The sequence below is a fragment of the Bubalus kerabau genome, chromosome 1 (assembly GCF_029407905.1).
Source record: "Bubalus kerabau isolate K-KA32 ecotype Philippines breed swamp buffalo chromosome 1, PCC_UOA_SB_1v2, whole genome shotgun sequence".
Lineage (NCBI taxonomy): Eukaryota > Metazoa > Chordata > Mammalia > Artiodactyla > Bovidae > Bubalus > Bubalus kerabau.
In genome coordinates, this window is record NC_073624.1 from 172,418,312 (window position 1) to 172,446,072 (window position 27,761).

At 56.2% G+C, this 27,761-nt stretch overlaps 2 protein-coding genes across 3 annotated transcripts; both read right to left on the minus strand.

Moving 5' to 3' along the window:
• Positions 1-1,032: 1,032 nt before the first annotated feature.
• On the minus strand, positions 1,033-11,693 carry IBA57 (iron-sulfur cluster assembly factor IBA57). Of its 2 annotated transcripts, none has more exons than XM_055539880.1 (3): positions 11,194-11,693; positions 2,807-3,150; positions 1,033-2,403 (listed from the first exon to the last, which is right to left on the minus strand). In XM_055539880.1, the coding sequence occupies exons 1-3, from the start codon at positions 11,532-11,534 to the stop codon at positions 2,012-2,014; spliced, it is 1,077 nt and encodes a 358-aa protein (XP_055395855.1). In that variant the 5' UTR covers positions 11,535-11,693; the 3' UTR covers positions 1,033-2,011. The 2 variants fall into 2 exon arrangements, with proteins under 2 accessions (XP_055395855.1, XP_055395865.1); XM_055539890.1 differs by having other exon boundaries at positions 11,106-11,198.
• Positions 11,694-18,305: 6,612 nt separating this feature from the next.
• Positions 18,306-19,595, minus strand: GJC2 (gap junction protein gamma 2). Its single transcript, XM_055539862.1, has one exon. It carries the CDS (start codon positions 19,593-19,595, stop codon positions 18,306-18,308), a length of 1,290 nt encoding a protein of 429 aa, XP_055395837.1.
• Between the last annotated feature and the right edge of the window lie 8,166 nt (positions 19,596-27,761).

Genomic DNA, 27,761 nt, shown 5'->3' on the forward strand with positions numbered 1-27,761 from the left:
CCACTGACAAGGGATTAATCTCCAAAACATAGGAACAGCGCATGTAGCCCGATGAAAAAAAAAAAAACAACCCAATCAAAAAAGACATACAGATGGCCAAAAAGCACATGAAAAGATGCTCAACATCACTGATTATTAGAGAAATGGAAATCAAACCTACAAGAAGGTATCATCTCACACAGGTCAGAAGGGCTCTCACCAAAAAAAATCTATCAACAGCAGTGTGAGAGAGAGTATAGAGAGATGGGAACCCTCCCACACTGTTGGTGGGAATGGAAACTGGTACAGCCATCATGGAGACAAGTATGGGGGTTCCTTAAAAACCTAAAAACAGAGCTACCATATGATCCTGAAATCCCACTCCTGGCCATATATTCAGAGAAAACCATAATTCGAAGTGATACATGTACCTCAATGTCTACTACAACACTATTTTATAATTGCCAGGACATGGAAGCAACCAAAATGTCCATCAACAGAAGAACGGATAAAGATGCTGTACATATATACAATGGAATACTACTCAGCCATAAACAAGAATGAAATAATGCCATTTGCAGCAACATGGATGGACCTAGAGACGGTCGTACTGAGTAAGTCAGACAAAGAAAGACAAATATCATATGACATAGATTATTCGTGAAATCTAAAAAAAAAAATGGTACACATGAACTTATTTACAAAACAGAAATAGAGTCACAGATATAGAAAACAAACCTGTGATTACCAGGGGTGGGGAAAGGGGGTAGGGATAAATTGGGAAATTGGGATTGACATATACACACCAGTATATATAAAAGAGACAACTAATAAGGATCTACTGTATAGCACAGGGAACTCTACTCAATACTACATAATGACCTATATGGAAAAAACAGTCTAAAAAAAGAGTGGATATATGCACATGAAGAACTGATTCACCTTGCTGTACAGTAGAAATTAACATAACGCTGTAAATCAACAACACTCCAATAAACATTTAAAATAAATAAACACAGTTAAGAAAGAAAGAAGCCAGAGTTCCACATGGGCTAGTTGCGGGTCACACTTTAATAGCCACTCTGGGGCATCAGGTGGGACACCCAGTAACCACGAGACTCACATTGCAGTGGGAAAATCAAAGTCAGTGGTTCAAAACGGGGAAGTAAGTCACCCTCTTACTATGAAGACACGACAACGTCCGAAAACAGCAGCAAGTACAGCAAGCAAAAGCTCTTCTCTGCACCCTGGGCACGCCATCCCAAGGCAGCCACTCCCTACCCTGAGCTCAGGAGGGCTATGGAGGGGAGGAAGGGACTGCCCACGCCACGGTGGGGCCAAAGCTGCGGAGATGTGGTATAAAACGGTACTGGGGCTCCCCCAGCTGGTGCCACTGAGCACAGAAGTATGCTCGGGAGGACTCAGGTGGGTGTGAGCAATGCCTGTGCCTCTACTCACAGACACTGTGTTCCACCTGGCCCCACAAGATTCCCACCTTCACACATGCCCCCAGTCAACATGGTAAGACAATTCCCAGAGTCCACTTGCCCCTTTAGCCACCCCAGACACTGAGATGCTCCCTTCCCAAGCCTGCCCAAGCAGGCTCAGAGGGTGTGGGCAGCCGGGAGGCATCCTGGAACATTCTGTCCTTGGTTGACGGATGAACCACCTCCAGATCAGTATGGTTCGGAATCTCATCCAGGGTCTGGTGGAAGCTGCAGCATTGCCCAGGACAGAGGCAGGCGCAGGGCTCACTTCCACCCACCTTCAGCCCTCAAGAGGGTTCCTGATGCTCCAGCCATAAAGCTTCCAGGAAGGGACAGCCACCCTGAGCACAGGACAGTCCCCAGGAAGCATGATAGGCTGGGAACACCCGGGCTGCATGCAGGAGCATCCCCTGCCATGTCAGTAACTTTGGGAGGCCCACAAATGCTTGGGGTCCCCCAAGTGTGTGTTCTTTCAACTGGGCCACCCAAGGAAGTGGGGGCTGGCTACAGGGTGCAGTAGATGAGGAGCGCAGGGGCATCCGAGGCTACTTGGTGGCTGTGGGCCACCAGTCTGGCACAGACGCAGTAAGGGCCACAAGGCCACTCTCAGAGGTTCTGATGTGAAGAGGACCCTTAATTTTCTCAGACCGCAGCAGGGCCAGACCCACGTCCCCCAGCCCTGCCCTGTACTTGCCGGCTGCCTGCCCTGACTCGGTGAGCACAGAGGCGCCGGGGGCAATGCCGCCGCCAGGAACGGCACCTGAGAACTGTACTGGGAAGAGGCGCTTCCGGATAACACCCATGTGGTGCGTGCGAGCTGTCAACTCCTGGCCAATGTAGCAGCCCTTGGTGAAGCTGATGCCGTTCATGAAGGCCAGGTTGGACTCCAGGGGCAGCGCCACTCCTGGGGGCAGGTCGTGGACACCCTCCGGAACACCTGCAGAGGTGGGGAGAGGCTTGCTGAGGCCTGAGGTATCCTCCAGAGCGGGGGCTCAACCCAGGGTGGCCAGCGGTCCTGGCCTGTAGGAGTCCCAGCATCTGACCCCCAGTCTTCCGGGTCCCTCCGCATCCTCCAGGTCCCAACTCCGGCCCCTGCTCTGGTCTCTGGGTGAGCTGCCCGGTCTGGGCCTTCAACACTGCCCACTAGAGAAGACCCTACCCCTGAGCCCAGAACTCTGCTCTATCCCGACTCCTCCCAGGGCCTGGACTCACCATGCAGTTTTCCCAGGGCTCCAGGTCACACCCGTCCTGTCCCCTCACGTCCCACCCTGTCCCTCCTCCCCGTCCAGCATCAGCCCCTCAAACCTAACCTCTCCCCAGGTCCAACCCCAGGTCCATACCTTGCTGGTACCGGTGCCGGTGATAATCCTGGAGGTCCCCAAGACGGCCCCCGGGCACCAGGGCTGAACCCTCATCCTGGGAGAGGAGCCGCCAGCCCATGCGGGCAGTGCGGGGATCACGGGTGAGGACGGCAGCGCACGCAGCCTTCTTCCGCGGCGGCCCCGCCCCGCCGGCCTCCCCCTGGACGCAGGGCAGCACGGCCCACACGCGCAGCTCGGGGCACGGCTCCACCGTCACCTTCCGCCGGATCTTGTGCAGCAGGAGGTGCCTCTGCAGCGCATCGACCACAGAGCTGTCGCACTCCAGGAGGAAGGTGGGCTGTTCACTGGAGCGCTCGGGGAGCCTGCGGGGAGAGGAGAGGGGGCAGGGCACACCGAGGGAAGGGCTTGCAGTCGGTCCCGGCCATGGTGGCTGTGCCGCCCAAGTGCACCAGCCGCCTTGGACCACCTGGCAATGCTGCACAGCACAGCACCCCCCCACACCCAGAGAGGGAGCCACAGGAAACAGTCCGGCCGGGGGAGGACAGGCCTTGGCCGGACAGGTGCGAAGCAGGGCCTTGGGACCACAGTGGTCAAGGTGAGGTGAGACGGCACAGACGGCCACTCGAAAGTCAGAATTTGCCACCTCCAGCCCTGAGAAGCACCAAGAAGCCAAGGATCCTAAGTCAGGGCACACAGTGGATTTCAGTGGGGGTGCTGGCAGGCAGGCAGAGCTGGAAGGGCAGCAGACAGCCGATGCAGGTGAGGTGCATGGGGAGGCCACACTCAGCCCACGCCCACTTCCCACCTCCCCTAGGGAAGACGGGCAACCTGGTCAGGGTCCCAGAGCCCTCCTCACTCCCACTCCAGGCAGCCCACATCCAGTGGAATGACCCCAGATCCTGGTGTCACTGATGGATGGATGGTGGGGCCCTTACGGACAGATGAGCACAGAGAGGCCAGCGCAGTCAGATGTGATGGAGGGACCCTAAGTGGAGATGTCTAGGACCCAGAGGAGTACATGGCTAGAGTCCTGATTACAGATGTGGCTTGAGGAAAGACCCACAGCTGCATGGCAGCTGAGACAGAGAAGTGGGTCAAACCTTCAGAAGCATGTATCAGAAAGAAAGGCCATCAGCTGGGACCCATCAGCTGTGCCTCTGACCCTCTCACCAGGCAGGAAAGGGTTAAGTGCTACCCTGGAGAAGTCAATTGCCTGCCAAGGAAAGAGCTACAGAAGCTTGCTTGGGATGCGGTGGGGGAGGGATCTGCCTGGTGGTCCAGTGGTTAAGAATCTGCCCTCAAAGGCAGGCGGCTCCACTTGGATCCCTGTTGGGGAACTAAGAGGGCCACAACAACCGAGCCGGAAGGCCTCAACAAGAGAGAGGCCCACGTTCTGTGACAAAGAGCCCAAGCACCGCAAGCAAAGACCCTGCGTGCCACAACGCACGCCCACACAGCCAAAACGGTATCAACAAACAAATTAAAATATTTTTTAAAACAAACAGATTTAAAATTTCTCTATTTATTTTTGGCCGTGCTGGGTCTTTGTTGCTGCGCATGGGCTTTCTCCAGCTGCGGCGAGCGGGGGCTACTCTCTGTGGTGGCGTGATGGCTTCTCATTGCGGTGGCTTCTCTCGTGGAGCGCGAGCTCTGGGTGTGTGGACTTCAGTGGTTGCAGGGCATAGGCTTAGTTGCTTCATGGCATGTGGAATCTTCTTGGACCTGGGATCAAACCCATGTCCCCTGCATTGGCAGGCAGATTTCTTATCCACTGTGCCACCAGAGAATTCCTAAAACAATTTAAAAAAAAAAAAAAAGAAGAAGCCTGCTTGGTGCCCTGATTTCTGTGGCTTCACCCTACAGCACAAACTCTGTCAGGTCCATACACATAACGATCAGCCAAGGGTCAAGTAAGTACAGGAAGAAGCATGTGAAGAAAGTGCAAAAGAGCAGGCTGCCGCAGCAAGTCAGGTTATCACCTCACCCTCCAAACAGTCCTCAAAGGAGGTCAAAATGAGATCAGCTGAGGGCTGGGAAAACGATCATTTACAGACGGAATTAAACTGCCAGAAAAAAGAGAAGAGTTCAAAGGTGCTGCCTCAGATAACCACATGGAAAGAAGTTCAAAGTCACTTATCATGACACAAAGACAAGTTAAAACCACAAGATACCAAGGCACGACTAACAGAATGGCTAAAATAAAAACATTCAAGGCAGTGAGGATGCAGAAAAGATGGATCATTCGACCTTGCTGGTGGGAATGTGGATGGAACAGATACTCCCGAAAACTGTTTGCAGTTCTTTATAAAACTAAACATGCAGTGACCACACAATCTAGTCACTGCACTCCTGGGTACTTATCCTAGAAAACACCCCAGGTGTTTACATAAAACCTGGGCATAAACATTAGAAGCAGTTTTATTCTTAACAGTCAAGAAATGAAACCAAAATATCCTTCAGTGGGTGAATGGTTAAACAAACCATAGTCCACTCCCTCGAGGGAATACTACTAAGCAAGGAAAAGGAGGAGCCTATTGATGAACCCAAAGGGCATCGAGGTGAGTGAAACAAAAGACTCTGTTAGTATCACAGTCCTGAAATGACAGGATCATGAAAATGGAGAGTGAGCAGGGGACTGGCTGAGGGGCTGAGAAGGGGAGTGTGCCCACAGAGGGCAGAAGCGAGCCTGATGGTAATGGAAGAGCTCTGTCTTCATCAAAGATACACAGGTCCACATGTGTGATCAAATCACAGAGCTGCATGCAAGCGAGCACGTGGAAACCTGGAAGAACCTGAGTGCGCCCTGTGCCTGGCCCATGTCCCCTTCTCCCCCCGAATGTGACCCTGGACTATCAGAGGCAAGATGTTGCCCCTGAGGGAACTGGGTGAAGGGTGTATGAGACCTCCCTGCTCATTTTTTTGTGGCTTCCTGTAAACCTATAATTATTTCAAAATAATAAGTTGAAACAGGAGCTGCGTCTGGAGAAGATGGGTCCATGCCAGTGAGAAGGGAGAGGGCAGTCAGTTTTCATGAAAAACCTTTACTAGGTTTTTTAACCATGTGTAGGTATATTTCTATTTTTTAAGTCTCTGATAAAGGAAGCAGACAGAAACAATATGAAATACTGGCAAGAGGAAGAAATGGGCATGGGTGGACAGAATGTGAGGCCACAGGGGCAAAGTAAACCCAAGAGAGAGGAGAGAGAGATGCAGGTAAAACCATGCCTAAGAAGGGCAAAGGCCCAGCACAGGGAGGGGCCAGGGAAGGCTGGTTAAGGGACCACCAGGGCGCCAGGGTAGTCAGGCCCCAGGCTGATGCCCCACCTCTCTCATGGGGCCAACGTTCCACAGGGTTCAAGAGAAGCAGGGTGGAGAACGGACAGGTTCTGGGCTCAGGCACTTTTTCCTGAGCTACCTGTGCCAATGGCCTTGTGCCATTCCCTCAGGGCCAGCAAGGCTGCAAAGCACCCCTGTGCCCCACCACCCCAAATCAGACTGTCTGCTGCCCCTGCTCCAGCTAAGTAACGGGAGACAGGTCAGCAAGGGGAAGTGGTGACGCGCAGTGAGCCTCTGTTCAGCCAGCACAGCACAAATTTGAGCTGGAACATTCTCTGTGGGGGCATCTTGGGCACTGCTGGGCACTGAGAGCACCCCTGGGCTCAGCCTCCTCTGTGCCAGGAGCAGCCACACCTGAGTGACAACCACAGATGCCCCCACGCAGCACAGTGGCCTCCTCTGTGCCAGGAGCAGCCACAGCTGAGTGACAACCACAGATACCCCCACGCAGCACAGAGGCCCTGAGCAGGGCTGCCAGATAAAATGCATGACGCCCAATCAAATTTACATTTCAGGAAAAAAATTCATTTTTGAATAACTTCTTTACTCTAAGTATTTCCCAAACATTGCATAGGTCATCCCCCCAAAAGTCACTCGTGTCTGTCTGAGATGTACGTCAGCATCCCGCAGTTTTCCTTGCCCAGACTGGCAGCCCATCCCGGGGGCACAACCACAGTGGCAGGAAGAGGAGGCTGAGGGCACCCGCAGCCTCACCAGCCAGCCTGGCAGGCAGACCTGGGTGAAGAGGTGTGCCAGCCCCGCATCCCACCCCTCCTCTGCCAGGCACACACGGAGAACACTGCCCAGAAACCAGCTGTGCCCAGGCTCAGCACGACCCCGCTGAGACCAGCACCAGGGAAAGGCGTGCAGGGAGACGAGCCAGCAGCGGACCTCAGCAGCCAGCCCGCCAGGGTGGCCCCCAGAGGCACGCCTGGGCCCCCCAAAAGCCAAGCAGCCCAGGTCGCAAAACCTGCAGGACTCCTCTAACAGCCAGTACTTAACAAACACGTGGTCAGGATGAGGAGAGACCTCAAAACACAAAGCCCCAGCTGAGCCGATGAGTCAAGCCACGACTGGGAGAAAAGGTTTGAAAAGTCACATCTGACAAAGGACTGTCACTCAGAACATACAAAACCACTGAAAACTCAACAATTAGGACAGTCTGATTAAAACTAGGCCAAAGATCTGGACATCTCCCCAAAGAAAACGTACAGGTGGCAAACAGCATATGCAATGATGTTACACGTCATTTGTCATCAGAGAAGAGGAAATTAAAGGAAGCTCCACTGCACACCTATCAGGATGATCAAAATCCAGAATACTGACACCACCAAAGGCTGGTGAGGATATGGAGAAGAAACGGGAAGTGTTTACTCACTGTTGGTGGGAATGCAAAATGATACCGCCACTTTGGAAGACACTTTGGTGGTTTCTTATAAAACTACACGTATTCTTACCTTACAGTCTTAACAGTCACACTTTCTGGTATTTACCGAAAGAAGCTGAAAACTAACCCCTACACAGAAAACCTGCACACAGATGTTTATAGCACCTTTACTCATCATCACAGCCATATGGAAGCAACAGCAAGTCCTTCAGTAGATGAATGGATATATAAACTGGTACATGCAAACAACAGAGTATTAGTCAACACTAAAAGAAATGAGCTATTAAGCCCTGAAAACAGGGAGGGAACTTAAATGTGTATTACTAAGTGAAAGAAGTCGGTCTGAAAAGGCTGCAGATTCTGTGATCCCAACTATGTGACACTCTGGAAAAAGGGAAACTGGAGACAGTTTCACATCCAAAAAGACCCTTTCAGTGGTGGTGAGAGTCACGAGGGAGGGTGAATAGGTAAAGCACAAAGGGTATTTAGGGACAATGAAGCCACTCTGTATGGTATTACAGTGGTACATACATGTGGTAAAATATTCGTCCAATTTCATAGGAAGCACAGCACCAGGAGTGAACCTTAACGTGAACTGAGGACTTTGGGTAATTCTGATGTCAATATAGGCTCATCAACTCTAACTAATGTACTGCTCTGGAGGAGGCAGATCTGGGGGAGGCTATGCATGTGTGGGAGCAGAGCGTATATGAGAGATCTCCGCCTTCTCAATTTCCCTATTAACCTAAAACTGCTCTAAAAAGTCTTTCCCTTTTTATTTCTGGCCGCACCACGTGGCTTGCAGTATCTCAATTCACCAACCAGGGACTGAAGCCAGGCCACGGCAGTGAAAGCCTGGAATCCTAACCACTAGGCCACCAGAATACTCCCTTAAAGAGTCTACATGAAAAACCAAAGACTAAAGTTTTGTCTGAGAAATGGTGCTACATTCGGGAAACAAGATCAGTGCGCACTGAGGAAGGAGCAACTCAAGGATGGGAAACTACAAGCATGACAGTTTCGGTGAAAAACCCCAGGGAGCCCCCTGGTGGCCTAAGTGGGTAGGGTTCTGGACTTGCACTGCTCTGGCCCAGGTTCAGTCCCTGGTCATGGAACTGAGATCCCACAGTCAGCACAGCACAGCCAAAAAGGAAGATAAAGAAAAATTCTGGAGACAGGATAAACAGAGAAAACATCAGGCAGAGAGTAACCATGAAGCAAGCAAGAAGACCGCAGGCTTCCAGGCGGGACACCCAGTTGCCAGCGTGTCCCCTTCCCTCCGAGAGCAGACCTCACTGAGATCAGATGTAGGTCAACAGCAACCAGGAGGGGAAGGAGCACATCTCGTGAACAGCAGGCGTCAGACCAGAAACATATCCCAATAGAAACATCAGGGGAGGGCGGGAGCCCAGAAGGCTCAGCACCCCATGCGCCAGCGCAGAGCTGGGAGAGAGGGCATGGTTCACCCAGCCCCCAGGCCCTAGAGCAGCCATCCGAGGGAGCATTCTCACGTCTCCCCTCCTCCAACTGCTCAGAAGTGGGGCCACTAATTCAGGCTGTCTCTCTCTGATGGAATGAGGACCCCACCCCACCCGCTGGGGTTGCACTCCCCACAAAGGACTTTGAGCTGGAATCTCAGAAGAGCAACCAGGGTCAGGGGACATCATCACAGAGCACTCCAATTCCCTCAGCACACAGGTAGCAAGTGGCACACCAACACCCCACCCTGGGGTGAACAGAGAGAAAAACAAACTCCTCTACAGTACGGATCACAGCACACACAATGCCTAGAAAGAACTACCATGTACATGCCTGCTGACAAGAACTGATGGCCCAGCAGCTAAGCAAAAGCACGCCAAACCAGGGGAAAAGATTTAAAGATTAAAAAAAAAAAAAACTAGAAACAGAAAAATATATATTTTTTTACACTGTAGAGTGACTTTTCAGGATATAACTTCATTATAGGAAGAATGCAAAGGCAGAAAGATATAAAGGCAGACTGGAGACTCAAGGAAGAAAATTTGAGGACCAAAACATCATTACAACACTGATAAATTAAAAACTGAAATGACCATTATAGGGGCTACTGAATGTTACAGACATGGAGGGCTTAAGATAATCAATGTAGTTTTTAAAAGAGGTTAAGCACCTACTGGGAAGATAATAATTACATAAAACAGATGAGGACAATGGTATTTCTGAAAAAGGGGACACAGAGCAGGGACTACACATGTTTTCTGTAAAAAACCAGATTGAAAATAATTTAGGCATGAGGCCACACAATCCCTACCACATTATTACATTATTAATCATACTTTTACCATTGGAAAGCGAAAGTGGCCACAGAGGATATAAACAAATGGACATGTAGCACTGTGGTCAAACTTCATTCACAAAAACAGAGAGCTGGATCTGCCCAAGGGTCATATTTTACTGATCCCTGTTACAGAGTCACAGAGCCCACCAAGTGCCTAGCTACGTGACATGAATGAAGACCCAAAATACAACACATAATCATGACACTTCAAGACATCAGGATGAAGATGAGCCCAGAGAAAAACCACACACAAAGGCTCAGAAATCAAACAACACTAGGCTTCTGGACAACAATGCCAGCAGCTGCAAGGCAGGTTGTGGTTTCAACGTTTTCTGGGACAATTTTCAGTGGCGTTTTAGGACCAGCCAAGTTATCGGGTATGGAGAAGGAAATGGCAATCCACTCCAGTATTCTTGCCTTGAGAATCCTATGGACAGAGGAGTCCATGGGGTCACAAAGAGGCCGACACGACTGACTGCCTGACTTACACATACAAGTTATGGGGTAAAACCATTGGAAGTCAAAGTTCCACTTTAGTATCCTACCTCTCAACAAGCCACTAAAGAATGTACTCTGCAAGCAGGCAGGAAGTACACTTAGGAAGATGCAGACAAAAAACCACAGCAGAAGAGGGACAGGAGAGTTTTCCGGGCGGCCTCAGGCAGAGCAACAGCCTGGAACTGCGTAAGAGGTTCTAGAGAAACCAAGTCTGAGAAAGCTAAGCAAGTGAACACGGAAAGCTCTACAGGACACCAAACGCTAATATCACTGAATACGGAGAGATTTTGGAGAGAAATGCGTGTACACTAGAGAACTCAGGAAGTAGTGGTACAGCGGCACAGAGGTTGCTCCCAGCAGTGTGGCTCCTCCTCCGTGCAGTGGGCTTGAGCATGAGCAGAGGCCAGGTGTAAGTGCTCCCAGGCGAGTCACTGTCGCGGCCCATCCCTCGGAGCTGGCTCCAGCCCACCTATGGCTGCCTTCCCCCAGGTGCCCAGCCCTCTGCCCACTGTGCGGGTCTCCTCGTGCCCTACCCTGGGCGCTCCTTCCCTCCTCAGGTGCCCCCTCCTGGGGGCTCACCTCGGCCCACCCCGTGCACAGATTCCCAGATGTCCCTTCCCCTGGATTCCCTGTCGTGCATGTCCTTTCCTGGATGTCCGTCCCGGGCTAGTGGTAGTCTTCCCCTAGGTATCCCGCCTCTGGATGTCGTTACTTCTGCCTTCTGTCCGTCCCTCCCCAGTGTCTGCCTCTACCCTTGGGAGCCCACCATAGCAGCCTACCCGCCAAGACCTCTCAGGCCCGCTCCCGGGTGCCCTTTCCTTGGGTGATACCCCGACCCCTGCGGCCAGTCCTGCAAAACGCTCTCACCCGTAGAGAATGACGTCATAGAGAGTGCGTCCCTGTACATTGAGAAAGTGGGCGTAGCCCGCTCGGGCCGAAGTAGACGTCTCGCCAACCGCAGGACCCGGAAGCGGCAGATCATTGGTCAGCAGACCTAGGAGAAAGGGCGCGGAGTCCGGCCCCCGCACGCGCACTAGGGCACGCTCGCCTAGCAGGAAGCAGGCCCATGTTGCGCCGCTAGCGGAGTCGGCGCCCAGACAGCAGCCGCTGTGAGCCAGGTGGCGCCTCGGGGCCGCGCGCAGCCGCCAGCTCCAGGCCGGGCCGCCGCACCCTGGAGCCGCACCCCTGAGCAGTGCCGCGGCCGCCATCTTGGGGAGGAGTGAGGCGGCCCGCGCAGCAGCTCGGGTGGGCAGCCGGACGCGCGGGGCGAGTAGGGGCGCCAGGAAGCGGTGCGCGCGGGCGCCACAGCAGCCCCTGGCTGCTGACGGGCGGAGCGTGCGCGGGGCGGGGTGTGCACGAGCATGCGCGGGCTGGGGCCTCAGCGGCCCCTGGTGGCGGGCGAGCGTTCCCTGCCGGAGAGGCCAGGGTGAAGGTGGGCGGAGCGTGCGCCCGGGCGAGGCCTCGGGCTGTCGCCCACACACCCATCTTGGGCTGACTTCTGCTCCTGCAAGTTGGCCTGCTCCTCAGTTCTCAGAGATGTTTCCGCTTGCTTTATTGTGTTGAGACGCGCATGACGTGAGCTTTGCCGTCTTTACCATTTGGGGGTGCACATTTCTGAGCCATTGAGCATGTTCACACCGTTTTGCAGCCATCCCCATCATCCACAACTTTCTCATCTTCCCAGACCAAAACTCCGCCCGATCAGATGAACATCCCTATCTCCCTCCCCAGACCCTGGGAATGCCAGTCCAGTCTGTCTCTATGGACCTGACACCTCTGGTAAACTCATGGAAGTGGAGGAGTCATGCGGTATTTATCTAGCTCATGTCTACCAGGTTCCTCCATGATGTAGCATGTGTCAGCCTTTGTAATGGCTGATAGTCCATTGTATATATATGTATGTGTGTATACACACACACACACACACACACACACACTACATCTGGATTATCCATTCACTCATTGATGGGACATTTATGTTGCTTCCAACACAGAGGGACTTCTTAGGTTGCTCAGACAGTAAAGAATCAGCCTGCGATGCAGGAGACCTGGGTCGGGAACATTCCTTAGAGAAGGGAATGGCAAACCCTCTCCAGTATTCTTGCCTGAAGAATTTCATGGTCAGAGGAGCCTGGCAGGCTAAGGTCCATGGGGACTCAAAGACTCGGACACGACTGAGCGACTAAGACACACACTCTTGCACACAGCATGAACACATGCTGAAAGTAGAGATGTGCAACTCTACTTTCAGTTCCTTTAGTTATTGTGTAGAACTCACACTCCTGTGTATCTTATATTCTGGCACTATCCTTCACTTCTGATCACTAAATGTGGGGTGAGGGGGGGCGGAGAGTTCCCCACATGACACAATTTTCTGATACCAGCTAGGTGTTTTATACTTTAATTCAATTTTTAGTCCATCTACGTGGAGATAGCATCAGATCCATTAGACTCTGTGTGCACGCATGCACACAGACACATACACATTTTCCCACCCGTTGCCTTCAGATGCCAAAGTCCAAGTTGCACCTGTGCTTCTGATCCCCCAGCTATAGATCAGAAGTTCCAAAAATCCCCCTCCTTGAGTTCAATTATTTTGCCAGAGTGGCTCACAAAACTCAAAGAAACTGTTTTCTTACCAGATTACTGATTTATTATAAAAGGATATAACTCAGGAACAGCCAGACGGAAGGCTGCAAAGGACAGGGTATGTGGGAAGGGGGATGGAACTTCTCTGCCCTGAGCACAACCCACTCTCCCTAAATCTCCATGTGTTCTCCAACCAAGAAGCTCTCTGAACCCAGTCCTCTTGGGGTTTTATGGAGGCTTCATTACAGAGAGATGAGTGATTACATTATCAGCCATTGGCTATTGATTCACACCTCCCCAGACGTTGGTGTGGGGCTGAAAGCACTAACCCTCTAATCACAAGGTTGGTTCTCCTGACAACCAGCCCCCATCCTTAGGGGCTTTTCAAAAATTACCACATTAACATAAAAGAGCTCCCTTGGGTTTCCCAGGCCCTTGATCCCCTCCCAGCTGGCTTCCTGGTTGTGACCAGTCAGGTCTGGAATGTGGTTTCACTGGCCTTGCATGGAAAAGGTCATGCTCTGTTGAGCCTGTGTTCCAAGGGTGACCTAGCACCTCCCTGCAAACCCTGTTGAGGGCAGGGAGGAAATCACTCGAGGACAACATGGGGTGGGGGTGCATTCCTCCAGCCTCACGTCACCCCATCCCTCGCCAGCAGAGAACATGCTTCTCACCAGCACGACCCGCAGCAAGGGCCAGCAGACTGACCCCGAGCCCCCTGGAACCTGACCTGACCTTCCCAATCCAGTGCCAAGCTCAGCCCACTTGGTTGAGCAGAGCTGCTGCTGCCACCGGGGACTGCTTCAATGCAATTTAACTCAAATGAAGTCAAATGAAACTTTGCTCCTTACTGCATGGGCCACACTGAAATATCCAGAGCCACACTCAACTGGTGGCTGCGTCTGTGAACAGAGCAGGCAGCACCTCCCACCAGTCTAGTCTCCCAACCAGCACTGCTCCAGGAAGCCTTCCCAGGTCTCTGCACCAGCCTGGCCAGTCTGACTGCAGGGACACCTGCACGTAGGCACCGCCTGGCTGCTCCTCCTCTGGTCCTCTCTCTGCGGCTTCTCATGCCTACAAGTCTGGGTGGAGGGAACTCAGTACTGAGCCTCAGGGTGCCCTCAGAGAACCCCACTCACTGGCCTGGGTCCAGCTGGAGGCTTAGGTTGCTGCTGGATCCTATGCACAGCCTCCTCCCTCTGAGGCCACAGGCCCTGGAGCTGTCCGGAGGGGTGGGGATCTAAGAGCTAAAAAATAAGCAGCCCTGGGGGTCCCAGACCCTGTTTCCCAGCTGGTGCCAGCCAGGGTTGTTTCCTGTTATTCTCTGCTTATGGCCTCCTCCCTTCCCAAAGTCAGAAGAAGGAAGCTGCCCCCATTCTGGTTACCCCCTTCCCTGCAGCCCTCCACAAGCTCCCTGAGCAGCCGGTGAGTTGGCTCCAGCCATGGAAACGGATGAAAATGAGACAAGGTCATTCTGTCTGATCCTGCTCCAGCCACCTCCCTGGCCTGTCCCTGCCCCTGTGCAGACCTGGGTGGGCCCCACACAGCCTGAGGACCCCAGTAGGCAGTGAAGCAGGGTTGGGATGACCAAGGCCCCACACACGGGCCTGCTCCAGAGCAGAGGAGATGAGGGACGAGGAGCAGTGATTGCTCAGCTCTCCACCCTCACAGCTACCCAGGCACCGAGAGGTACTGTTTTCTAAGTAGTTACGTGAGTGTTAAGTGCCAAGGTTAGCAGTTGGGCTCCACCTCTGAAAATCTTAAAAACTATGTCCCGGATAGGAGATCAGAGAAGGCAATGGCACCCCACTGCAGTACTCTTGCCTGGAAAATCCCATGGACGGAGGAGCCTGGTAGGCTGCAGTCCATGGGGTCTCTAAGAGTCGGACACGATTGAGCGACTTCACTTTCAGTTTTCACTTTCGTGCATTGGAGAAGGAAATGGCAACCCACTCCAGTGTTTTTGCCTGGAGAATCCCAGGGACGGGGGAGCCTTGTGGGCCGCCGTCTATGGGGTCACACAGAGTCGGACACGACTGAAGCGACTTAGCAGCAGCAGCAGCAGATAGGAGATGGACATCCTGTTAAAATACTGGAGTAAACCCATGAGATCATGGTTATGACTCTCCCGAACATCAAGAAATTGGGGTATGACGCTGAGATGGCTAGTGACCTCAATTGGGAGGACATGACTAAATCCTAAGTCACCCCCATCAGAAGCTCACAAAACACACAGGACCGCGGTGGTGCACCCAAGCCCCTAAGTTCCTGAGACAGGAGTCCTATGCCTTAGGATCCCTTCTGTGGTGACTGAGCTTTTAGTATGACGTCTACCTTCTAATGCGGGTCGCGCTGCATCCCCCCAATTTCACATTTTGGAACCCTAATTCCCAGGGCCTCAGAATGGTGCTGTGTTTGGAGATGGGACCTTTAAAGAAGTGGTGAAAGTAAAATGAGGTCCCTGGGGTGCACCTTAATCCAATAGACTAGTGTCCTTGTAAGAAGAGAAAATAAGAGCAGACACACCGAGGGGAGACCACGTGAGGCCCTGGGGAGGAGACCGCTGTCTACACACCAAGCAGAGGGCTCGGGTACTGACACCTTGGTCTCGGGCTTCCAGTTTTCAGTACTGTGAGAAAGAAATGTCTGTTGTCTGAGAACCCAGTCTATGGTATTACACAGAACGAGCTAACTGAGATACTTTCTAGAGTAGCGCCTCCATCTGCAGCTTTCCTCACAGCTGGTATGTGGCTGATGGGCTGTGTATTAGTTGAGGTTCTCCAGAGAGACAGAACCAATTCAATATACACAGAGGAAGAGGAAGAGATGATAAGGAATTGGCTCACCCAACTGTGGAGGCCAAGGAGTCCCCAGATCTGCCATCTACAAGCTAGAGACTCAGGAGAGCCCGTGGTGTGGACCCAGCCTGAATCTGAGTCTGAAGACAGGCAACCAGTGTGCTAGCTCAAGCCGTCAGGCAGGAGTTCTCTCTGACTCTCCTTTTTATTCCTCTCCAGCCTTCACCTGACTGGACAAGGCCCACCCTCCCTGAGGCCCATCTGCTTTACTCTGTGTGCAGATCCAGAATCACCGTCATAGACACACCCAGGATCATGCTTGTTCTGGGCACCCCAGGACCCAGTCAAACTGATACACGAATGTGATCCTCACTGGCAGTCTGCAGGCTGAATCACTTCTTTGGGAACCTGCCTTTGCCCTTAAGGGAGCAAAGATTGGATAAGGGCCACCCATACTAGGGAGAAGGGTGTGCTTAATCAAAGTCCCCAGATGGTTGATGTTAATTTCATCTAAAAACACACCTTCAGCCCAACATCTAGACTGGTGTTGGACCAACCCACTGCACACAGAGACTCACAAGCTGACCCCACCCAACTTCCATGTCGCATACATGCAGCACAGACTTCCCTAGCAGTCCCTGAGCAGAGTCCTCCTCCTGGGACCCAAAAGCCTCAAACTGCATCTTTGAACCAGTTAGGAGTGGGAGGACTGAGATGCTGGACACTGGACAGGCTACACGGCATAGGGGGAATTGCGGACTGATACCAAAACTGTGGCAAAAGAAGGGGGCAGTGTCTGCACAGGCCCCAAGCTCACACGTGGTGGGGGGCTGTGCTGAGCTTCACACCTGGCTAGGGGGCCTGTGGAAAATGGTGAATCCCTGCTCTGGATCTGGATTCACTTTCCCTCTGAGGCTCTGCTTCCAGCACTGACATCTGGGACTTCATGGGGGTGGGGCTTACCTGGGGCCAAGGCTCACTTGGCACCTCGGACCAGCCAGTCAGACCCCACAAGGGAAAGAGACTCAGTCTGCATTTGGCATCTGACCAGAGGCAGGCTAGGTTGGGGTTCATCTGGGCTTGGAGATTGGCCCTGGGACCCCAGAGAGGGTCTGCAGCCTGAGAGAACCTCTCAGGGTCTGCCGTGGGCTGGAGGGAGACTGAGCGACAGCAGGGGTCCCTGAAGTCTAGACCAAGGCGGCTCCTTGCTGGCAGCGGCTGTTTTCCCTGTTGTGCTCACCTTTGCTCTCCACGAAAGCTGACACTGCAGGCTTTGGCCAGCATCTGGATAATTCCAGGGCCAGAGATAGGACCGCCCCTCTGTCCTCTGCGCTACCACCTTGGGCTCTAAGCATGCACGCCTGGCTGTTCTTTGTTCTCCTCCAGCCGCATCCCTCTCCTCTGGGCCAAGCCTATTGCCTGGTACAGAGTGGTACCCGAGTGTTCCAGGGGGCTGCAGGGGCTCAGCTTGGGCCTTGCTGCCTGGATGGCCCCTGAAGAGTGGCTTCCTCTCCCAGTCATCCTAGAGTTGAGCCATGTGTCCCCAGAGGCCAGTGGTGGACACGCACACACAGGCATGTGTGTGTACTCAGACCCGTGCTCACACCACACCCCACATGCATACAAGCACACACACACATGCACATGAGGCTGTAAACAAAAGTTAGTTTTATTTCACTCCCTTTGTTTGGAGGCTGTGTCTGAGTTGGAGGGGGGGCTGGAGGGAAGAGGCTATGGCAGGAGCTTCAGAGTCCTTTCCCTCAGCGTGGCCAAAGTCATAGTCCCTGACCACCACCCTGTTGGTCTGAGTGGCAAGGGAGGCCAGTGTCTTTTCAGAGTTTCAAGTATGTGCCCAAGGAAGGGGCCACGCCAGGCCAGCACAGAGCTGGAGAGGGCATGATCCCACCCACCCCAGCCCACGCAAGGCCTTAGCCCCAGACCTGTCTGGGCGGAAACAGGAAGCAGGGCGCAGTCCCAGCCGCACTCGAGGCAGCTCACGCTTGGGACCTGGTGGGGGTGAGGCGTGAAGTGGTGCCAACCAGCCCCCCACCACTGTGTTCACTGTTTTTCCTTCTACACCAGGAAGACCTGGCATTGCCTCTAGCTTTGCAAGAACCAGAACATGGACTAGAAGAGTGCGGGTGCTAGGAAAGGAGTGGGGATAAGCACAAAACCCCTCAACACCCAGGCCAGGCACCCCTGGGCAGTCACACACGGGCTTCTTCAGGGAAGCAGGGCAGGATGGGTAGAACTCCTGCCTGGAGGACCCCCTTGTCCTGAGGGGGCCAGCTGGGTGGCTCTGGGAGGAGGGCAGTGCCCCAGCCACAGTCCTATCTCCCATCAGGGCTTATGGGTGGGTCCCAGGCTGCCCACCCTACCCTGGAGGAAGACAGGGCTCAGGCAGGGAGGGGTGGTGATGCAGAGAAGGTTGGTGCCCTGTACCCCCTCTGGAGGGGGTGAGCAGCCAGCTGAGGAAGAGGAGGGCAGGTTGTGCTCTGCGCCTTAGGTGGTGTCCAGCCCCTAGACTTCCCCCAGAGCCCCCTGCCTCCGCCCTGGGGAGGAGGGAAGATGCAGAGCAGCCAAGGCGAGGCCTCAGATCCACACGGTGGTCTTACCCTCCCTGCTGCTGCTCCCGCTGCCCTTCTCTGAGCCCATCCTGGGTTTGATCCCCTGCCGACCCTGGCCCCCCACAGTGCCCCCTGATGTGGCACTGCCTGACCCCGACGCAGGGGCACCAGGCTTTGGGGGCCCCCTGGCGTTCTCTGGGAGGCCCGGGCCGGGTGGACTGTCGAGGTCCCCAAGTGCCCGCCGGTCCTGCAGCGCCTGCAGGGCCAGGCTGGCCAGGTCCTGGTCCTGGGCGCGTGCACGCTCAGCTGTGCGAACCACCAGACTATAATCAGGCGGGCAGGCCAGGCCTGAAGGCGCAGCGGGCAGAGCGCAGGGAGGCGGCCGCGGCATGGGGCCGGGGGAGGTGGGCAGTGGGCGTCGGCCGCGCACGGCGTCTTGCGCGCTGCCGAGGCCCAGATGCGCCATCTCACAGAGGTTGAGCAGCAGACAGAGGCAGCTGACCACGTACATGACCAGCAGGAAGACCGTTTTCTCGGTGGGCCGTGACACGAAGCAGTCAACCACGTGGGGACAGGGCTGGCGGCTACACGCGAAGAAGGGCCGCACCTCGAAACCATACAGAAGGTACTGGCCCACCAGGAAGGCCACCTCGAAGGCGGCCCGCGCCACCAGCTGGGCGACGTACACGCGCATCAGGCCCTCGCGCTGGATGCGCCGCCGCCCGTCATGCTGCCCTGCAGGACCCGGGACCCCAGCCACCTTTGTGTCCCCTCCTGCGCCCTTGGCCACCCCTGTGTCCTCAGCCTCGTCATCTTCACCCAGGCCCTCGGCCACTCCCGGGTCTTCGTCCTCTTCACCCAGCCCCAGCATGGGTTCCTCCTCGCCCAGGTCGGCGGGCTCGGGCCAGCCCGGGTGGGGCGGTGGGGGCAACGGCAGAGGTGCGCGGGGCGTGCGGCGGCTGGGGCGGCGGCGAGAGGCGCGACGGCGCTCATCCTGGGAGGCGCGGGCCAGGCGGTGCACAGCGTAGCCCAGGTACATGACGGAGGGCGTAGAGATGACCACAATCTGGAAGACCCAGAAGCGCACGTGGGACAGGGGTGCGAAGGCGTCGTAGCAGACGTTGTCGCAGCCTGGCTGCCGCGTGTTGCACGTGAACTTGGTCTGCTCATCGGAGTAGATGGACTCGCCACCCACGGCGGTGAGCACGATGCGGAAGACCACCAGCACCGTGAGCCACACCTTGCCCACGAACGTGGAGTGATTGTGGATCTCTTCCAGCAGCCGCGTCAGGAAACTCCAGCTCATGTTGGTCATAGGGGCGGGGGATACGACCTGCAGGTCACCAGCAAGAGCTCAACCTTGAGCAAGGACAATGGGGGCAAGGGCTGATGGGGTGGGGTGGGGGGGATGGACAGTGGCACCAGAGCCCCTCCAGGGGTACCACTCTCACCCCAAGTCCTGACCCTGCCCTAGGATGGATACAGGGAGAGGCTGGGGCCTCTGCAGCCAGAGGACAGAGTCTACAAGGACAGACGCTGGGCCACCTTGCTGAGCACATGCCCTGGCCGCCCCAAGACCTGGCCCCAGGTCTCTGTGGCCTGGAACAAGGCCAGTCCCTCCCACCTTCCCCTACCCTGCAGGAAAGCAGGGCCCTGGGCAAGACATGCTCGTCCCCCAGCCTGTGGGGACCCCACCCCAGGCCCTGAGAGCAATAGGGAGTCCATCAGGTGAGCTGCCTCTATAGGGGCAATCAGAAAGCAGAGCAGCCTCCGCTCAGATGCCTGCTCCCACCTTGCAGCACCCCGGTTTCTGGAGTCGTTTCCAGCGTGCCAGGGACCCACCTGAGCCCCTGTCTGCCTGGCCTTCACTCTGCAGCCACTCCAGTCCCCATCAGCCCACAGTTCCCCAGGCCCCGAGTCCCAGTGGGCCTCTCTCAGCCTCCGGCGCCCTACTGCTTCCCCATCACACCCTGATCCCATCCACCTCCAGACCCAGTGGCTCTGTCAGCCTCCAGCCCCCTCAGTTCCAGATCTCCCAACAGCACCCCCTCCCAGCTCCCTCCACATCCTAGAGAGGATGTTCAATCAGGATCATGGCCATGCTCCCCCACCCCCACTGGTTCAGCTGTGCCAGGGACTGGTGCCCACCCTCCAGGCTGCGACTCCCTCCTATGGCAGCACTCCCATGTCCTCTGCACAGCCCGGCTGAGGGCGGAGGTAAGCCCAGGTGTCTGTTCAAGGTGGTGCCATGTGCGGCAAGGCCCTCAAACAGCATGAAGCACACGCACAACTACACTCGGGCTCCTGAAACACTCAGACAGCCCTGTGGCCACTGGCCAGGCCCTAGACCAGTGCTCCTCTTAGATCAGCTACCTCTGAGGGGGCCTGTGCCTAGAAGGGGCTCAGTGGGCAGGAGCGTGCACTCCTGTACCCCTGTGCCTCTGGGGAGGGGGCTGAAGCCTCCTAACACCCACCCTCCTTCCTTCACACCAGTACCTGCTCCTGTGCAGTTTAGGGGCTGAAGACCCCTGATGCTTTTGGTCCCCTCTTTCTCGAACAGGCCTGGGAAGCAGTGTGGGCAGGTGTGGAATGAACAGCAGGGGCATTCAGGGCTCCCGGCCCTCTTTATTGAGCTGGGTCCTCTCCCGGAGCAAGGGGTGGGGGCAGGAAGAGGGGGCAGCCGGGATTCCTGGGGAAGTGACCCTATTTCCTTACATCTGTGTGCAACGCCCCTCTCAGAGCCACACACATGCAAACACTCACAAGTGTACAAGTGCACACATATGTATACACAGTCATATGTGCAATGCACTTGTGTGCAGGCACACATTCACAGGTACACAGACTGGCACATGCCCAGCCCTCCAGGCCATGTGTGATATACCTCTGCCTCAAGAAGGAATGACCCCCACGAAGATCGTGGTGAACTCAGCTGGACGTTCTGCCTCAGCTTGAACCTCAGCCCTCTTTCAGGACCTGACCCCATCCCTGACCTCGACAGTCCCACATCACGGGAGGCTGGGGCCCACAGCCCCACTGTGCAGGAACCCAGAAAAGGGATGGCAGAGCAGTCCTGACTTTTCTCCCCTCCAAGATGGATGCCAGTGGAGAAACAGGAGGGAAGGTGATGGTGCGAGGACAATCCCGACCCCCAGCGTGTGGTATTTAACAACTGGCTCTTGGTGGGAGAGCTGTGGTGTAGTGTTCACGGACTCCTGTGGCGTGAATGCTCCCACAAGGCCCATGAGTAATGCCAGGAGACACCCGCCGGGTGGCGGGGGGATTGTTCTTGAGACCAGCTCTAGCATGGCACTGGGTGGACCGTGCCCTGGGGTGTGAAGGATGGCACTTTGCCCTGGGGGGCTGACCCAGGTGCAGTTAGAGCCTCCCCAGATACGAGTCATGTGGAGAAAAGAGGGTGCAAGCCACGCAGGAGGAAACCTCCCACCTTCCCCCAGTGCCAGTGGGGAGCTCAGGCAAGCTCTGGGTGTGTGGCGGAGGCTCTGGCCCTTTAGATCCAGGGGCCCATGCCTGTGCGCACGCGTGTGCAGGGCCTGTGTCACACACGCAGTCACAGCAGGATCTTTCTGTGATCAAGGGGCTGATGCTGACCACCTCTGGGCACCGTCTTAAGTGCCATGCACTGGGGGTCCCCCAAATCTAGACTTCTAGTGCCAGCTGCCACCTCCACATAGGCACATGGATGCCAGTAGGCACAACAAATCCCAGAAGACCAGACCCCAAACTTCCCTCCAAATTGGCTTCCGTCCCAGGAGGGCTTATATTGGACAGCTCTCTGCCCTGCACTCCAATTGCTTCATCAGGAGAGACGCCCTGCAGCTCCGCTTGGCACCTTCAGGAGCCCATCGACCTGTGCTCCTGCGACTCCTTCCGACTTTGGAGTAAAATGCCAAGCGTACCTGGCCCCAGCGCACCAGCAACCCCCTTTCGCTCCCCCCAACGCGGAAGCCCCACTCTCCCCAGGCTTCTGCTAGTACCCATCCCTCTCCCCAGGCTTCTGCTAGTACCCATCCCGTCCATGCCCACACCCCGCCCACAGCCCCGCCCCTCGTCCAGTCCCTCCACCCGACTGCCTGCGAGGCCAGCCCAGTACCCTGCCTGGCGCTCTGTGCTCCTGCGCACTTGGACTGAACCCCGGGCGAATGGGGAGCAGGCCCGGCTTCTCACTGTGTGGGGGTTACAGACAAGTGACAGGAGAGGGCTGGAATGTTCCACATGGTCATGGCTTAGCATTGGCTATGTGGGTCTGAACTCACCTTCAGCTCAGTATGGACAAGAAGAGGCACTTGCATATACACCATGCCTGTCAGGCCTACATGGAAAAACACCCCACAGCGCTGAACACACCTTGGTCTCACTCTCCAATAAAGGAAACTGGGCTAGTGGAGAAACAGCTGGTTGCAGGGTAGCAGCAGGAAACGAGCCTGAAGCATCTCTTGGTGTCAGAGGAAGGAAGTGCTAACACACACACACACACACACACACACACACACACACACTAATGGAGGCGAGTCAAAGGGACACAACATGCGAGCTGAGGGAAGTAGATCCCAGTGTCTGAAACCAGATCAATTAGGCCAATAAAGTAAAGTACTATTATCGATTGGTTTACAGATTATAGCCCAAGGTAAAAACTATGAGTCCCCACTGATACAAACGATACAATAACTAACTAAATGGGGGAGAAGGGAACTCTAAATATTTATGCTGCCTCTGTGACCTCCAGGAGGGTGTTCCTCCAGAGAGCACAGCTCGGAGGAAAGGAGGGTGCCTGACAGACAGCAGGCTGTGACAGAGATCCCCGCCCAAAGTGAGAAGCCGCGTTGAGAGCACAGAGCTTGCTGCCCCCTAGGCCTTCTTCCCAAACCCTCGCCAGAGGCAATCATGAGATATATTGAGACAAGTTCCAGGAGGGGCTTTACAAACTACCTGACCTTCAAAATCCCAAGGGCACCAGAAACTAAGGAAGTCTGAGGAAGTCCCCCACAAGAGGGGTCAAGGAGCCATGAGGACAGTCACTGCTCAGGGGCCCTCAGGACAGCAAAGTACACGGGTGGAAAGGGAGGCACCTTTGGTTAACGGCAACGATTCAATATTGGTGCACCAATTGTGAGAAGCATGCCACAGGGGAACTGGGCTTGGGGGCAAATGAGACGTCTCCCTGGCCTCTTCATAGTTTCTCTAGATCACAGGTGTTGTAAAGTAAGAAACCTTATTTAAAGTGGCTTCCCACCCCATCACTACAAGCTCCTTCTCCCTATCTTTTCCCATCCGGAACGCATTTCTGTGTGTCTGGAGGCTTCACATACAGAGCGGGGACTTTCACTAGTGACCAGTCCTGGGGCTGTGGGGTACAAGGACCCCAACACAGAGCTGGAGAAGTGGGAGGCAAAGGCCAGGCCCACAGATGTCTGGTGCTAACGGGAGGAGGCAGCCAGTGGGGGCTTGGCCCTGGCTGGGCCAGCAGGAGAGGAAGATGTATGAGGGGGTGCTGGCCCCTCAGGGAACAAGTTCTTGGCATTTGTTGGGCCCTCTGGCATCTGTTCAGAGGGAATCCCCCCCAGAGCTACATGTTACAGCCAGTGTGGGTGGCGGCCACTCAGTGGGACCCAGGACAGAGGGCCAGGTGCACCTGGGGTCAAGGCCTGGGAAGGGGCAGGCCTGGGAGTGCTCAGCAGAGGGTGGAGCTGGGGAGGGAGGGGGCACTGGCCAGTGAGCAGGGCACACGCTGGGGCTCCCCATGAAGGGAGCTGGCATCACCTTCACGCAGAGCTGCCCGAGGAGGCACCCTATTGGGAGGAGGGTGGGAGGCGCACACTCTGGGCTCCAGGGGCATCAGGATGACCTGTGCTGGGGTGAGCTGGGCCCTCTAGCCTTGGTTCTGGCACCAACAGAGTGGCTTCTGCAGAGGTGGGCAGCTGGGCACTCTCCCCTTCAAGCTCCTTCCACCCCTGGATATGAACGAAGGCCCTGAGGGGCTGGTCAGAGACTGGGACCCAGAGGTGCCCAGGGCCACCTCCTGCAGTACAGTGAGGCCGGGCCTGCCCAGCCACTTCCTTCCCACCCCGGCCTAGCTTCCTCCACGTGCCCCCTCGCGCTGTGGGCGGGCTTCCTCTGCCTGCGGTGGGGCTGCTGGCCTGCTACCCACTCCAGAGTGCTTGGCTCACCAAGAGGACTGGTGGAACGCTTCCCTGGGAATCTCAGCACCTCAGGTAGCCTCTTCCCCTTCCTGAGGACTCCTGGGTGCAGCGGACACTGGGTGGTCCCTCCTTGACATATGAGCACCTTCAAGAAGCCCAAGGTGGACTCAACCCCAGGAGACTGCAGTCTTTATAAAGGACCAGGGCCTGTTCCGGAAACCCCACCTCTACGGGCCTCCAAGGCTAGGGTCTCCCTCCTGCTGCGTGCCCACCCACCCACCCAAGTACCCTGTCGGAGACAGTTCTGAGTGAGGCCACAGCACCTCCCGCTGCTCGGGCCCAAACGCTGCATGCCCAGAGGAATTTCTCCCTGCCTCCACTGGCGCCAAGCCCCAAGACTGCTCTCCCCACAGCCGGGCCCTAGATGCTCAGATCTCCCCTTGTCAGCTTTGTGATGCTTCTGTGGGTGGTCCTCCACATTCCTGCCCACTCCAGGCCCCTGCCCTAGATGCCCGTCATGTCCTACCTGGACCCCCGGCCAGTGAGAGGTGTGTACCTCCCCCACCTCAGGTGCCCAGAACCCAGGCCTGGGGCTCCTCTGCCACCTTCACCTGCCCCCAGCAACTCCAGGGAACACCACAGCCTCCCACACCGTGTAGACACCAGTTAGTGACCAGGCTCCCCTCCCAGCCGCCTACCCCCATTTCCCTTCCTGCAGGCACCCCAAGGTGGGGTCCCAAGAAGCCCAGGGCTCTCGGAACAAAACCCATATCCTCATGGGTCTTGAGGGATGATTACCTGACCTGCTCCTGCCCAGTCCAGAGCTGACCAGCTCTGTAGTCCCTCCTCTCACACATGGATACACACCTACACATGCATCTGCACACCCATCCTTCATCCTCACTCACTTTCACACACACGCATGCACGCCGCCTTCTGCCTTGTAACCCCCCCTCCACCCCCCACCCCACCAGTGGCCTTCCTCTAAGTGAGGCTTCCCCACTGCATGCTCGGAAGCAATGGAGCTCTGCCACAGCACTGGGTCTGCTGAGGAACCAGGGCCGCCTGTTCCATTCTAGCCTGAACCTGGGAAGTGAGGGGCTTCCTGCAGGGGTGGAGGGTGTGGTGGGGCCAAGCCTGGGGAGTGAACCACGGTGGAGCGGCCAGGACTGCTCCTGCTTTGGGGGAGCCCAGGCCACAGAACGCTGGGCTCTGGCAGAGCAAGGTGTCAAGAGGAACAAGGGCGGGAGGCTGAAGCAGGACCCCTGCCTGAGCTCAGGGCCCTCAAGGACCTCCCCAGGCACCGCTGGCCAAGAGCAGAATGCTACGCCTGTCAGACCCCATGGGGTGCCCCACTGTCCACCCCTCCTAGCCGTCTACCCTGGAGCTGCCCCAGAATGCCACAGTAAAGCCAGTGCCCCCCACATTCTGCCATCTTTCTCGGTCTGCGGCAGTCACTTTTCCTGCACTGCCCTAATACCTGCTCCCCCGAAGGCCCAGCATACCACAGGACCAGCTGTGTCCCTAGGCCGTGCTACCCCTTGTCAGGACACCTGCCCAGTCCCACTCCCCAGTCCTGCCCAGCCGCCCTGCACACACCCCGACCCGGACGACTCACTCACATCTGTGGCGCAGCAGGGCCTGCTCCTGGAGGACAGGAGTCTGATCTGCTCTCTGCTCACCTCTAGGAACCAGATCTGAGGAAGCAAGCCTTAGCAGGCGCCCACAAGTGGGGGTTTAGGAAGATGCCCACGGCTACATAAAGGCCAGTCCAGGAGCAAGGTGGACAGCAGGCAGATGTGCCAACCAGTCTGTCTGCCCATGTGGAAGAGGTGGGGCTCCCCAGCCTCCACCCAGGACTGAAGAGCCCAAGGCCCCAGCCTCTGGACACACCACAGCTGCCGAGCTGGCGGGGGCTGGCCAGCCCCACACGGCCTGAGGGGTCCCAGCTGCTGGGGCTCTCCCCTTCCCTCCTTCCTCATCAGCTGGCCTAGCAGCCTCCAGGGGGGTGGGGGCAGACTGCCTCTACCTCTTCCTGCCCTCAAGTTGCACTGCACCCATCTGGCTCCTTTGAGGGCAGGGGGCCTGAGATGGACAGACCCCCAGAATGGAGGGCCAGTCAGGCCCAGAACCTGTCATCTCTTGGGGTTGGCTGTTTCCAGAGTCGTGCCTGGGCCCCTGGGACTGCGGACCCAGAGTGAAGAATGTGCCGCTCAGCCCTAAATGGCACCCCACCCATGGTCTCCTGGTGACATCCTACCTTTTCCAGGCCAGGAAACAAGTCCTTCTGAGCCTTTCCACCTGCTGGCCAGCTGGACACAGCCCTCCTGAGTGTGCACCCAGCTAAGTCCAGGGCCCGACCCAGGGCCACCTCTCACCGCCAAGCACAATGTGGGGGGAGGGCCTTCAAGGGCTCCATTGTTCCCCCCGTGGCCCCGGGTCTGAATCCCTGATTGTCCCTGGGGCTGGACGGGTCCCAGAGGGGGAAGCAGCCTCTCCCAGCTACACAGCAGGTCAGGAGGCAGCCCAGCCCCGTCTCGCCGGCCCTCAGGGTGGAGGCTCTGTAGCACCCCTCTGCCTGCCATCCAGCATTCAGGCCCAGCTCTCACCTGCCCTCGCTGTCTATCTGGGCTCTGGGATGAAACCCAGGCTTTCTGTTCCTGCGCGGGCTCCCTGCCTCCTCCCAGCCTGCATCTACCATCTGTCTGGGTTCCACGGCAGAACATGGCCTGGGCGTGGACCAGGGCCCAGGCGAGTGCCCCCTGTGTCTAGTACTGATACAGCTCAGCTGCCCTGACTTGAGCTGGGCAGCTTCTAAAGGCATCTTCTGAGACTCCAGAGCCAGGAACCCCAACAGAGGCCCCCAGGCGTCCTCCCCCGGCGGGCCTCTCCAGGGCCAGCCAGATTCCCAGGGGGCCATGCACAAGGCCCCAGAGGCAGGCGTCTCCTCTGCAGGCTGCGTCCCTCTCCAAGTCTGCAGTGTCTGTCTCTCTGCCACTCTCAGCCCAGGTCAGGGACTGGGAGGAGGAGTGGTTTGAGAAGGATGAGCCCCAGGACCTTCTGACCCTAGCCTCAACGGCAACTCAGAGACAGGGGGAGATGAGGTCCTGCACCCACCTGGGGGGAGTCCAGGGCAAGGAGTGTGCGGCAGCTCAGGAGCAGCCTCTCTGGGGGCCGGCAGCCCAGAGCACAGGTGTAAGGAGGCTGCTGCCCTCTGGGGGTGGCCAGTCAGAGCGGGGCTGTCCAGAGTGGGGACGGGGTGGCTCTGGAATGGTGTACTGTGGACCCACCCACCCAGGGCCATGATCCAAAGGCTCAAG